The sequence below is a fragment of the Lepidochelys kempii genome, chromosome 14 (assembly GCF_965140285.1).
Source record: "Lepidochelys kempii isolate rLepKem1 chromosome 14, rLepKem1.hap1, whole genome shotgun sequence".
NCBI classification, from domain to species: domain Eukaryota; kingdom Metazoa; phylum Chordata; order Testudines; family Cheloniidae; genus Lepidochelys; species Lepidochelys kempii.
Window position 1 is genome coordinate 26,225,803 of NC_136393.1, and position 13,120 is coordinate 26,238,922.

General features: G+C 51.6%; 1 protein-coding gene across 4 annotated transcripts in view; it reads left to right on the forward strand.

Moving 5' to 3' along the window:
• MYOCD (myocardin) overlaps positions 1 to 13,120 on the forward strand; it is a 471,633-nt gene that overhangs the window by 443,798 nt on the left and 14,715 nt on the right. For all 4 annotated transcript variants that reach the window (XM_078848423.1, XM_078848420.1, XM_078848421.1 and 1 more), the window contains 5 exons: positions 243 to 418; positions 3,891 to 4,016; positions 8,961 to 9,205; positions 9,780 to 9,933; positions 11,265 to 12,218. In XM_078848423.1, the coding sequence (XP_078704549.1) occupies positions 243 to 418; positions 3,891 to 4,016; positions 8,961 to 9,205; positions 9,780 to 9,933; positions 11,265 to 12,218 (1,655 nt within the window). The remainder of the gene's footprint in view (positions 1 to 242; positions 419 to 3,890; positions 4,017 to 8,960; positions 9,206 to 9,779; positions 9,934 to 11,264; positions 12,219 to 13,120) is intronic.

Here is a 13,120-nt window from a genome sequence, read left to right on the forward strand (position 1 = left end):
AGGAATATCTGAAATGCCCATACTGGAATCAGGGCACTGTTCCCAGGGGCTATTGCTCATTCCATCAAAATCACCCTCCCCTCCTCAGCTGTGCTCAATGTGCTCCCACACCAGGTACTGGGGGCTGGATTTGTGTATTGTAGGGGGTTTGGTATAGCCGCTGAAATGGTTCATTGCACACGTTGCTATGGCTGTCTCTGTTTACGCACCACTGATCCATTGCCTTTGTTTCACTTGTTAAGGTGCCCAGGGGAGCTTCTCTAAATCAGCTGATGCTTTTGCCTTTGAAGAAGACAGTAGCAATGATGGCCTGTCTCCAGAGCAGGCCAGGAGGGAGGATTCGCAGGGTTCCACAGAATCAACAGCAGGCACCAAAAACTCAGAGGCAATTTCCTCTGCCACATCAGGGACAACTCAGGTAAAAAAAAAAAAAAGTGTTCTGTGGGCAGGCCAGGGCTTGGCCCTGGGAGCCAGCTTGGGGAAGCCTGTCCCTTCTGCCCAGCGAGGGCATTCAGACATCCACCCAACACTCTGAATGCAGGAATACTCTGCACCCCATGGGGGGCAGGAGTGCTCATCCCCTTGGGCAAGCGACGCCCAGGGCTCAGGAACTTACTGCTGAGTTACTGTGGGGCTGCACTGCAGAGCCCTCCCGAAAGCTGCTCGCAGTGCTGACTCTTCTCTCTCCCCCTTGCACGCACCCCCTAGAGCAACCTTCAAGTGAGGGCTTTAAACAACCTCCTTCCACCCGTCCACATGGTCATGGGGAAGCGTGTGCTTGCTAGGAAGGAGGCTGATTCTGCCTCCGTCTCAGTCCACACTCAGGAGACCATCCCTATGCCAAGAGTCCCACAGACTGCAATGGGCTCAGAGAGGTTCTGCTCAGTGTGAGCAAAGGAGGCAGAATCTGGCCTTGGGAAGCTAGCATAGTACCCTCCTATATAGAGTGGAGACAGGGGGAGCAATGCCTAGGCTGACCATCCCTGGGAGCTCTCAGACTGGCACAGGCTGCTTAAAAGAAAGCAGAGATGTGGCCTGCCTGGCTCAGCCTTCCTGTACAGCCAGCTGCCCTGGAGTCTCCATGGAGCCTAACTGCTTCATTGCTTCCTTTGATCTATTTCTTTGCTTTATATCTGGGCTGGAAGGGACAGAGAGAGAGCATCTAGCTCGATGCCGCATGCTGTGAAAAGGCTCATTCACTCCCAGCCCAGCCTGCCCTGGCAAGGGGCATTCAGGTCAGAGAGTGAGAACAGGTGACTGATGGGCAGTGTGGTCATGTGGGCATGGAGGAAAGAACAGAGGCCAAATGCTTGTGTAGCTTGCAGGATCTGTGGGGCAGCAAAGGCCCGGTGCATTTCCAAAGTTTCCACTGGTGCCAGATGCTTTCTGGAAGATGCTGCAGCAGAATCCCACGCACCGATCTTGCCACTCACATGAACAGCCTCTGCTGTGACAGTGCCTGAGGTCCAGTTCCAGTCCCTGCCATCACTCAACAGGGGCAAGGCTCTACCCAAACATTTCTGGCCCTTTCAGGGGGTCTGACTGAGTCTGGCTGTAGAAGAGGGGGCAGTGCTTATCTTTCTTCCTGTCCCTACTGCTCTAGGATGCAAATGCCTTTGCTGTGGCTTCCCCTCTGCCCTTTCTATTGGTCACTAGGCATTCGGTGTTAGTAGTTATTATTTGTATCACCGTAGCACCTAGATTCCCTTGTAGTTTTGGCAGCTTTAAGCATGTCAGCAGCTTTTCTCCTTGGAGACCACAGACAGGAGAGGAATCGAGGCTGAAAGGCTGTGAGGCTGAAAGGGTGAGGCTTTCCAGACCCAAGGGGCAGCAGGGGGCATGGGGAGTGGGTACAAGCAGACAGTAGAACTGGCTAGCAGTGGGGCTGTAATGCTCTTCTCCAGACAAATCAGCTGGAGAGCTGGGCTTTGCTAACTAGCATCAGTGTGCGGCCAGTGCTGTAACTAGCAGGTTGTCAGTCAGCAGCTCCCCCAGAGTGACGTCCCCGGGTCTTGATGCGTCTCTGTAACTGCAGTCTGAGGTAGTGGCTGTGCACATGGCTCTGCGGGGAGGCCTTTCCTTCCTCAGCATCTCCCCAGCATTTGACAGTAATTAATACCTTTGAAGGAGATCAACTCCATGAAAATGGGGGACTGCAGGCCACTCCGGGAGCCACACAGAGCGCTGCTGCCTGGGAGGGAGGGTCAGCAGCTGCTGTGGGGATGAAGCTGCAGGCCATGCTATGTGCATGCATCCCCTATCAACCTCCAAGGGGAAAGGGCAGCCCCCAGCGGACAATTCCATGAGCCTTGCCCAGGGTCCCCAGGGAACTTGCTCTGACAGGGACTTAATGAGACAAATGAGGACCCAGACTCAGGATCCTGAAAAAATAAACGTGCTTTCTCTTTAAATCCACTTGTGAAGCATGGGCTAGTGCAAGATCCCCGGGCAGGACCCACTCTGAGTGCACAGGCTGCAGGCAGGGGAAAGCAGGGGAATATCAGTCTCTGGTCGTCCCAGGAAGCACTGGGGTGTTCTGCAAAAGATCCTGAGATATTGTTAACCTGCCAGTGACGGATTCTTGGCTAAGCAACTCTTCTCCATTCCAATGTCTTTGTTACACAGCGTACTTGGCATCGGGTACCTCAATTTTCCAAGCACTTATGGCAGGTAGCCAAATGATTGTCCATTTGGTTTGTCTAATTGTATCGGCCTGATGAAACGCTATTGGTGTGAAACACATATAAACGAAGGCAGGGCATCAGGAAGGTTTGTTCTGACTTGCACTGAAAAATCACTGTATTCCAAACAAGCTTCTAGGAGAAGATGGATACAATTGCACATGCAAGCTGCCTGTGTGGGATATCCCATGAGGGCGATGACTGCAGAGCTCCAGTTAGGAGCAAGATTTCATCCTGTCTCTTAGTTTGTTTCCTCTGTTTGACAGAGCAATCTTTGCAAACTGGGTTTTGGTGGCTTGGGTGAGTCCTGAGGAACAGAATCCGTCGGTTCTCATGGCGCTGGAGCGTTTAATTGCTGGTAGCATGATACCAACAGCTGCCCATGTACAGTCTAGCCCTGGCGCGGAGGCTGCGTGTGGGTAGTGAAAGGGGTTTGACACCGAGCAGGGAAGGTCTCAGGTCTCGTCCACGCTCCCCCTTATTCCCAAGGCTGGAGTATGGGAAGAGAATGGGACTGCCCAAGGAGACTTCACCCTCAGTGGTGAGATCCAGGCTTAGAGCTCACTCCTGGTATGAGGAGCACTGGAGGTGCCTGGTGGCTGTGCAGCAGCACTCTCATTAGTGCAGGACCGAGGGCCTCTGCCTGCCTCTCGGGTTCAGCACTTCAGTCTGGCTGCACCACAAGCTGGAGGTGTGATACCCATGCTAGCTTGGAGGCAGCTACAGAGCTAATGATAGCAGTGTAGCTGCAGCGGCCCGGGTAGAGGAAGGGGCTAGTCATCCCGAGTATGACCCGTCCGAGATGCTAGGTACATACTCGGGGTGGCTAGCCCCTCCCGCCACTTCCACTGCCGCGGCTACACTTTGGTTTCTGGCGAGTTAGTGTGAGTATATCGACCTGAGCTGGAAACAATATCCCTGGCTCAACGGATAGCCCCACCCTAGAGGTGATAGCTCCAGAGGCTGCAGAGCCATCACTGCAGTCCGCACATGCCCTGAGGCAGGCAGCTAGTGCATGTTCAGGAGGATCCCCAACAACACCGTGCCAATCAGCCACAGACCGCCGGGAGGCTCACACCCACTTAGGGTGCTGGCTCCGTGACTAGAGAGGGAACGTTTTTCCTCACATGACAATGTTTCTTAATGCTGCTTCCTATATTCCTGGACATTAGGTGCCACATGCTAATGGCGACTGATTCTTGATTCCAGGATCATTCCCACAGCTCTGAAAACAACGTGACTGACCTGAAATCGGTGCAAAACAGCCAGTGTGAAAGCCCGAAGCAGGTGAACGGCCAGCAGAGCCCACCCCTCCCGGTGCCTGCGGTGGTGAAGGTAACGTATCTACCCCATCGCCTTGCGAAGAATGACAACACGGCTAGCTGAGTTTTGCTGATTAAAGTTTAGCTACATTTTCTTAATGCACTTTAGCAGCCAGTTTCAACCCACAGTAATGAAACCCTGCCCCAAGGCTGCATAGGCGCCTATGTGTCTCTTCAGAAAGTGCTGCTGTCCATAGGAAGAGTGGATTTTGATACTAATGCACATTTCACATAATTGTAGAATATTACAGTCATAATAGATAGATAGATAGATAGATAGATAGATAGATAGATAGATAGATAGATAGATAGATAGATAGATAGATAGATAGCCTCTCCTGCAAGGTGTGGCTTACGCTTCCTCTGTTCTCTCTCTCTCTGGTGCTTGCTATTACTAATATTAGGAGTGGCTTCTCCCCTCTACTCATGTGGGCTGGGCTAGGTCATGGGTTCTTTTCTGGCACCTGGTGTCTTCACCCAAGGTGACTCCTCACTGGGCCATGCAAAGGAATGACACTCCCAAAATAACAGAATAACAAACTCCCAATTCCTCCCCCGCTCTGGCTCCTTCCCCTGGCACCATCTCAGGCAGATAGTATGCCAAACCTGAGTCCCGAGGTGGAGCACTGCAGCATTGTGGCACTGGCTGGCTTAAATAAAAGTCGTCTGATTTTATTTTTCACCCCTGAGAGGGGCAGACCCTTTCCCAATCCTACCAGGCTCACTGCTCCCTGGCCTGGGATCCTCCTTGAGTCTCAGCTGGCTCTTAGTAGCCAGGCCAGACCGCTTTGCAGGATACTGTCACTGCAGGGCTGGAGCTGCCAGATCCATGCAGCTAGATCTCACAGCAGAGCCAGAATGCTCTGTGGGAGGAATGGCAGCTCAGCAGGGGGACCCAGCTTCCAAACCAAAACCAAACTTCAGCTGTTTCTCTGAGTCAGGCTGTCCCCTGCTAGGAGCTATGCAGCGCCCACTTGTCATTGGTCCATGGACTGCTTGGTCCAGATCACCCCATGCAGAAGTCTCCCTCTTGGCCCAGCAGGATTCCTTCTGTCCCCACCCCAGCTCAATGCATGCTGGGAAATGGGGTCAGAAGTCTCTGGTAGCCATTATAGTTGTAGTCCTTTTGGTATGGCCTCCTTGGGTATGTCTACACTACAGACGAAGCCCAGGTTTGTGGGATCCGGGCTTATGTGCTTGGTGTTTCCAAGCCAATGCTTGAGCGTCCACGCTGCATTTTAAATCTGGGTTTACAACTGCTGGATCCTGTCTCTCAGCAGGACTCAGGCTTTGACCCATCTCCAACAGGGTCCTAGAAGCCAGGTGCTTGCTGACCAAGTCAGACTGATTTGTATGGCGGTGGAAGGGGCTTGTGCATTGCAGTGCAGACATACCCATAGAGACTCAGTCTGGCACTTCAGGAGCTGGCAAACCCCAGAAAATGCTCTGTCCCCACCCAGCCTCCAGATACGCAACTCTTGGCTCCGTAAATGAGAGTGCATTGTCTGTTTGTGGCTTCTGAGCCAGTGCAGAGGGAGGGAGGGAGCAGCTAGGACCCAGGCCATGGGACAGACTGGCTCGGCCCCCCATCCTGAAGAGCTTGACAAGGAAACAAATGCAAGGCAGGATATGGGCCAGCAGCTCCTAGCGTGATGATGTGAAGATTCTTGATGAGCAGAAGAGACGGGAGGCTGATTGAAGAGGAGGGTTTAGGGGCAGATTTGAAAGGGAGGTTTTCGGCAAGTGGACTTTAAAGATCAATGCCAATACCCTGAATGGCACCCAGAAGTAAGCAGGGAATCCATGTGGGCTCTGAACTGCAGGCAAAATGTCCTTATTTTGCCCAGCAATACCAAGAAAGCAGGCAGCCACATTCTGCACCAGGACAAGATTCTGAGTGGTCTTTGAGGGGACCCCCATGCTGAAGGGACTGCAGTGATCTAGTCTACAGAGATACCAGCCACCATCACCACACCAACCATAAACGGGCCCTTCTGGTCACCTCCACCAGCTGGGAGTGTAAGAGAAATCCCTGCTCCAGAAGTGCTCTACATGGTGAACCCCACATAAGGATAAAAGATGTACAGTGCTCCTCCATCCAGACCATCAGTCCTGAGATGCTCTCCAGATGCTACCTACTAGAACCACCTCTGTCTTGTCTGGACTGAGCCATTGCTTAGCTTGTTCCCAGGCCGGGATCACCTGGAAAAGTTTGCATAAACACTCCCCTTGTTCCCACTGCCCGGGACATGTCTCACAGCACACATTGCTGCCCTGAAAGACCACTCACCCCTTGATGCTGGGATCTCAGTATCATGGTCATTGTTTTATTAGAGTTATCAGCATGCCAAGCCTCAGGGTCACAGAGGAGTTCAATACAGTGCATTAGAGGGCTGGGCTCCTCGCACTCAGAGCAGCACAGTCCGTAGTGAGTGTGACTTCTCAGTCCCCCAGCAGTACGTTGAATTAGGCTAATCATTGTAATGAGTAGATGAGTAAGAGGACTGGCCTCAGATGAGGATTTTAGTTGCTTTAGAGAAAGCAGCTTTTGGTGCCTCACTGAGCAGGATTTATGCAATGTTGTTGTAGCCATGTCAGTCCCAAGATATTAGATTAGACACGAAGAAGAGCTCTGTGTAGCTCAAAAGCTTTTCTCTTTCACCAACAGAAGTTGGTCCAATAAAAGATACTGCCTCACCCACCCTGTATCTCTGAGCAGGATTTAGGCCTTTTGAACAAACAGCTGTGAGAAGAGAGGATGTTATTAAGTCATAATACTCCTCTGACACTCTCAATGCTATTCTGCTGTCATGCATGGGCAGATCTCCCAATGCAACATGATTAGTGGACACCCACTGGGAGGTCCAGGAATGGAAAGGAAGCAGAATATCAGAGTCACAATCTGCCAGGCTGACCTGAGAGCAGAACTTTAACCAGAGAAATGCAACTTAGTAAAAGTTAACCAGGTCCTTGGTGCACGTGTTATCCCTATAGTACAATGAAATGCACTAGTTCAGTCTGTAAATCAGTCTGTAATCCCCAATGCCCAAGTGACTGCAAAGCCTGGTATAAAGCTTGTTTGCTCATTCAGGAAAGACAATGGGGACTATCTCTGCTTAGTTTGCTGCAGGTCCCCTCATTTTCCATTGACTTTAATGATCTAGATAATTGCACACTGGGATTTTTTAATGGAAGCACTAAAATCAAAAGAGTGAAAACCCCAATTATTGTCCTGCTCTGTACAGGAGACCCCAGGGCTGGTGTGCTGCTCTCCCTGCATGAATGGAACTCCGTAGTGGATCCCATTTAAGAGCCACCATGAAGGTCAAGGAGTAGAATTGTGCCCTGCGAGAAGCCCTGGATATTGAATTCTGACACAGTCTCAATGTGGGCAATTCTCTAGGTTCTGAGTATTAGATAGCCCCACCAGCTACATGGAGAGGGAAAAGAATACAAACTAGGAATGCAAAATTCAAGAAAAAAGGGAAGCTCCTTGGATACTATTGGTTCATCTGGTGTGACTGGAAGCAGGTGCGTCACTTCAGTGATTGTCACTTAGAGACAGGAGTGGTCTCCAGATTTGGGGCCTTGGCATGTAGGCAGAGCCCTGGAGGGGAAGGACCACTTGGGGCTCACCATTAGGATCAGGTGACAGTGCTGGGCTCAGGACATTACTCCTAGGGGAATTCTGCACCACTGCTCATGCGCAGAATTCAGATTTCTTTGCTTTCCTGCAGAAAAAATGACTTTCTGACAGGGAAGCAAAGGGAAGCTGCAAGAGCAGTCACGCACCACTCCCTAGCACAGCAGGTACATCATTTCATGCACCCGGAGCAGCTGGCAGAGAGCTAAATCACCATGGGGCTGGGGACACCCCAGCCAGTGGCTTCTACCCTGAGCCAGGATCAGATGCTAGTCCCATCTGGGCTGGAGGCAGGAGAAGACAGGACTTCCTCTTCCCCTGCAAGGAGTGTCTGGGGCTGTGTCAGACCCACCCCCAGAAACCTCCCGCAGCTGCAGGAAGCTCAGCATCTTCCCCTGCTTCCTGCCCCCATCGCTCCTCAACTGTGTGGGGAGGGGTCATTGTACAGGCAGCTGCTCCCCCATCCACCCAACCCCTATGCATCCGGACCTCCCATACCCAGACGCCCCTGCCAAGCCTTACCATGTACATTCAGAACTCCCCTAGCCCTCCATACCTGAACCCCACCCCACTGAACCTCAACCCCTGCATCTGGAGCCCCCTTTCACACAGACCCTCTGCCTCTGGACCCACCCCTGCACCCAGACCACCACCCACTGAGCTCCCTCCACTCAAACCCCCACCATGATGCCCCAGTCTCTGCACCACCCTGACCCCCCACATCCAGACCCCCAACTAGCTGCACCAGACTCCCACCCCACCAAGCCCCACTCCCCCACACCCAAACCCCTCTGCTGAGCCCCAACCACCTTCACCTGGAAGCCCCTGCAGAGTCCCATTGCCCCTGCACCTGGAACACCCCCAACGAGCCTGTGAGCATCCAGATCCCCCCACACCTAAACCCCCCCACCGAGCTGCCTGCACCCAGATTGTCCCACACAGAATCCTCTCGCCCCACACCTGGATCCTCCCACACTGAGCCCCTACATGCTTGGATCCTGCCTGGTTGAGCCTGCCTGCCCCACACCTGGTGCGCCTGGTGCAGAGGGGCAGGGCCCCAGGGTGTTTCTGGGGCAGGCCCAGGCCTTGACAAATAAAACTTGTAAAATTTTAAAATAATGTGCACGTAATTTTTAATTTTTTGGTGTAGAACTTTTAAATTCTTAGCGCAGAATGTCCACAGGAGTACAGACATTCCCATCCTCTGGTTCCAGGTCTCTAAATTCATACATGTGAATGTCATCACTTAGCCAACTCCAGCTCAGGGCCTGATTTCTCAGATAACCCCTGTTCTTTTCTCTGTATGACATGCAGTCAAAATCGTCCAGCGACAGCAAGAACCGCCACAAAAAGCCCAAGGACGCCAAGCCGAAGGTGAAGAAGCTGAAATATCACCAGTACATTCCGCCTGACCAGAAAGCGGAGAAGTCTCCTCCGCCCATGGACTCAGCCTATGCTAGGCTCCTGCAACAGCAGCAGCTCTTCCTGCAGCTACAAATCCTCAGTCAGCAGCATCAGCAGCACTTCAGCTACCCGGGACTCCCCCAAGCACAGCACAAGTGAGTCAGCAGCCTGTGAAGAACAATGTCTGCACAGTAGACTGCGACTTAGATGTTTTGGGGGGCTTTCTAGGCTCTCCTGCAGGTCCCTCCTCGATGCTTATGTGCCTGTTGGTGCAGCATAGCAGGGATCTGGAAGCACAGTTTGAAAATGTTGCGCTGGTCACATCCAAAGCGTTATTCTGATTGGGCAGATGGAGGGATGACAGCCACATAAAGCCTCCTTTGATCCCCCTGAAAATGGACAAGGAAAGATAAGCCTCCTCAGTCCTCTCTCTGCAGCCCCATGAACTCTGCAGGCTCTTGCTGCACTCCTTCCTGGGGCTCCCCATGCCCTGCTATAGTGTCTCCAATGTTCTTTACAATCACCTCTAGATGGAGCATTATATACTGGGACCTTGGGGCACCCCTCTAAAGTGAAGAAGAAAGCAGCTATGATGTAGAAGTTAAATCATATTTTAGATGGGCAGAGGCTGTTCTCTGGTCATCCTTCCATAAGTAAGTCCCGTTTTCTATTAGTAAATGTGGCAAAAACTGGACACTGTTACCAAAAACCTCTCCTTTGTAATTTCAGGCAACCAAGTGAGCAAATGGTCAAAAGTTCAAACTCTTCCTCAACTCCAGTCACCAACATGCCCCTTTCCCCAGTGAAAACCACTTTTTCCGGACAGACCTGTGTTTCTTCTATCAAACCAGGCCCTCTCCCTTCCAACCTGGATGATCTGAAAGTGAGTGCAAACCTCCCATTAGTCATTCGTTAACAGTAATAGTATCTAGCAACACCGTACCTTACAATGAAAATGCTTTGAAGTCTATCAGGCATCCCAAGGTAACAGTGATGAGCTGGTTGGAACCTGAACTTGCATGTTATAGAGCAAGCGAATGCAGCAAAATATACAAGGCATGGAGAAAAGCTAAGTGCCTTTATGTTTCACAAAGTGCTTGGCTTTGTCCTGAGACAAATGATGCAGTGGTACTAGAGACCATGCTATTGCTGCTGTGCAGGAATCTCCGAATTGCCATCAGATTGAGGCAGGTGGTCAGAGCTGTGCCAAATGTTTGCAGGAGAACCCAAAGTGGTAACTCCTTGAGGAGCTGTCTGTGGGGAACAAATCCAGGAACTTATGATTTGAAAAGCATGAGCTTTTACTGCCTGAACTTAAGGACTAGTCCTGTAGCTAGAAGCTGTTACTGAGTCACTAACTCTTATATAGACCAGCCCCAGAGGGGAAAAGGTAGGGAATAAAGACTCACGCTAGATTGATAAAAACAACAAGGAGTCCGGTGGCACCTTAAAGACTAACAGATTTATTTGGGCATAAGCTTTCGTGGGTAAAAAACCCACTTCTTCAGATGCATGGAGTGAAAATTACAGATACAGGCATAAATATTTTAATTGATGTGGGTCATTTACACACACAATTCTTTCAGGTTTTGCTACTTAAACTCAAACATGATTAAAGTCCCAGACCAGTCTCTTGTGGAATCAGGATGTGTAAAATAATCCGTATTATTCAGAGACATGAATAAGGATTAGCAAGTGGAGCATGTGTGTAATGAAGCCCTGGCTGAGTCATCTGGGAAGCCTGAACCTGAGCCATATGGATCTAAAAGCATGAGCTTCTGTTAGCTAGCTGGCCTGTTAGCTCATGACCAGTAGCAGACTCACAAACCTCTATAGGAGGGCCAGCTGCTAGCAGGGACACCAAGCCCCACTGTGTCAGCCTGCGTTCCATGAGAATTACCTCCCTAGGAGCACTGCTATCCACATTACCCATTCACAGCTCCAGCTCTCCATTTATAGCAGCTCTGGCTGCTGAAAGGAGGAATGTATTTCCTCTGCTGGGACACAATGAGGCTGTTAGGCTGTATATGGTGCTTCTAGTGACTGTGAGTAACAGTGAGGGGTGGGGCTCGGTCCCATCAGGCAGGAGGCCAGGAGAACTCTCACTGCTGGAAATATCCACAGCAGGGTATTTCCCCACAAGTGTGTAAGGAGTATGACAGTGAGGGGAGGTGCTGGAAGTGACTGTCACTAAATGGCTGGCTCTGCTTCTAGGTGTCAGAACTGAGGCAGCAGCTCCGAATAAGAGGCCTCCCTGTATCCGGTACGAAAACGGCACTGATGGAGCGTCTGCGGCCCTTCCAGGACTGCAGTGGCAGTGTGGTGCCAAACTTCAATGAAATAACAACGGTCACCTTTCCAGTCACCCCAACAAACACGCTGTCAAGCTACCAGTCACAGCCCTCGGCCAGCATGCTATCCAGCAGCTTCTATCAGTTTGGCAGCACCAGCTCCTCCCCACCCATCTCCCCAGCATCCTCTGACCTTTCCGTCAGTGGCTCCTTACCAGACACATTCAACGATGGACCAATAACTTCTCCACAGTTTGGTCTCCAACCATCCCCTGTGCATGGCAGTGCTGAAGAAAGCCTAATGGGCAGCATGAATGGAGGGAGCATCCAGTTGGAACTGGAAGGGATCAACACAGAGAAAGACAAGATGCTGGTGGAAAAACAGAAGGTCATCAATGAACTGACGTGGAAGCTGCAACAAGAGCAGAGACAGGTGGAAGAGCTGCGGATGCAACTCCAGAAGCGAAAAAGGAACAATGACCTGGAGGAGAAGCAGCCACCCACCCAGCATTTCTTCGGTGTTCCTATCAAGCAAGAAAACACAGTATCCAGCTGTCCATTCTCATCAAAACAAACTGCCTTGAAAGCCCAAGCGAACAGCTTGGATAAACTAAGTAACTGTGGGACACCGCAACTGCCTCACATTGTAAACAGTCTTTGCATGGAGTCAGCAGGCAAGAGCACCATCACCTCCTCCACGTTTCTAAGCCCACAGTGCTCTCCACAGCATTCTCCACTTGGGACTGCAAAGAGCCCACAGCATATCAGTCTGCCACCATCCCCTAACAGCCATTACCTTCTCTCTGTGTCCCCTGGCTCTCAGGGAGAAGGGCGCAGTGTTTCCCCACAGGCCAGCAATCGACTTCGCCCAGCAGCGGTAAGTGGGGAATGCACAAGGCTAATGCCATTCTGTCCTATCTCAATGGAGATTGCACTGGTATTAAAGGTTGCTTTGGGGGTTGTTTATCCAAATCTCTCTGGCCTGGGAATGAGGTTGGGCACAGGCCATTCCATGAGCTCTCCAATGTGCGCTGACTCTGACAACCCTGGAACACCAGAGGAACAGCCTGTCCTGCAGCACTTCCACATCCTTGCTCCCTGTCCTGCCTGGAAGCAGGACGTGCAGCTGCCCTTAAAATGTATCACTCGGCAGCTTCGTCTCTGGCAGAATCGTAAACTGGCCCATGTGAGCACAACAGGGCCGCACAAAACAGCAGGTTTTCCCATACAGCTCGGGCACTCACAGAACAGTCTTTGGCTTGCAGCATGGGAGCCCAGGCTTAAAGCGCATGCGCAAATGGGAGTTCTCCAGGCAGAGCCAAGGGTTCTATCCCAGGAGCAAACAGGGCTAGCATGCTCAAAGTAGGGCAGTAGTGAGTGGAGTAGCGTCTGCTCCGTCTCCCCTCACCAAGCTGTAGGCTGCATCTTTGTGACTCTACACAAAGCAGTGCCACAGGTCAGGAGTCCCGTGTGCTCCTCTCCAGCCTGGGCCACCTGGCCTACTGACTTCCTTGGCACCCAGGAAGAGAGCAGCAGGAGTGCCAGGGAGAGCTCATCACCCAAGAGCGTGGGTGTGCTGCATAGGGTGTGCCCAGACACAGCCAGTGCTCCATGCAAGCTGCCTCCACCACACAGGCTGAGGTCAGAGTAGCTGGAAGGGCCAAATCCTGAGCACATGCAGTGACCAGCTCCAGTGAGTTTGCCAAGACCCTGTGACACTGGATGTGTTCACAGAGCTGCTCACAATCGAGGGACAGTTAGGAACAAAATGACAGGAGC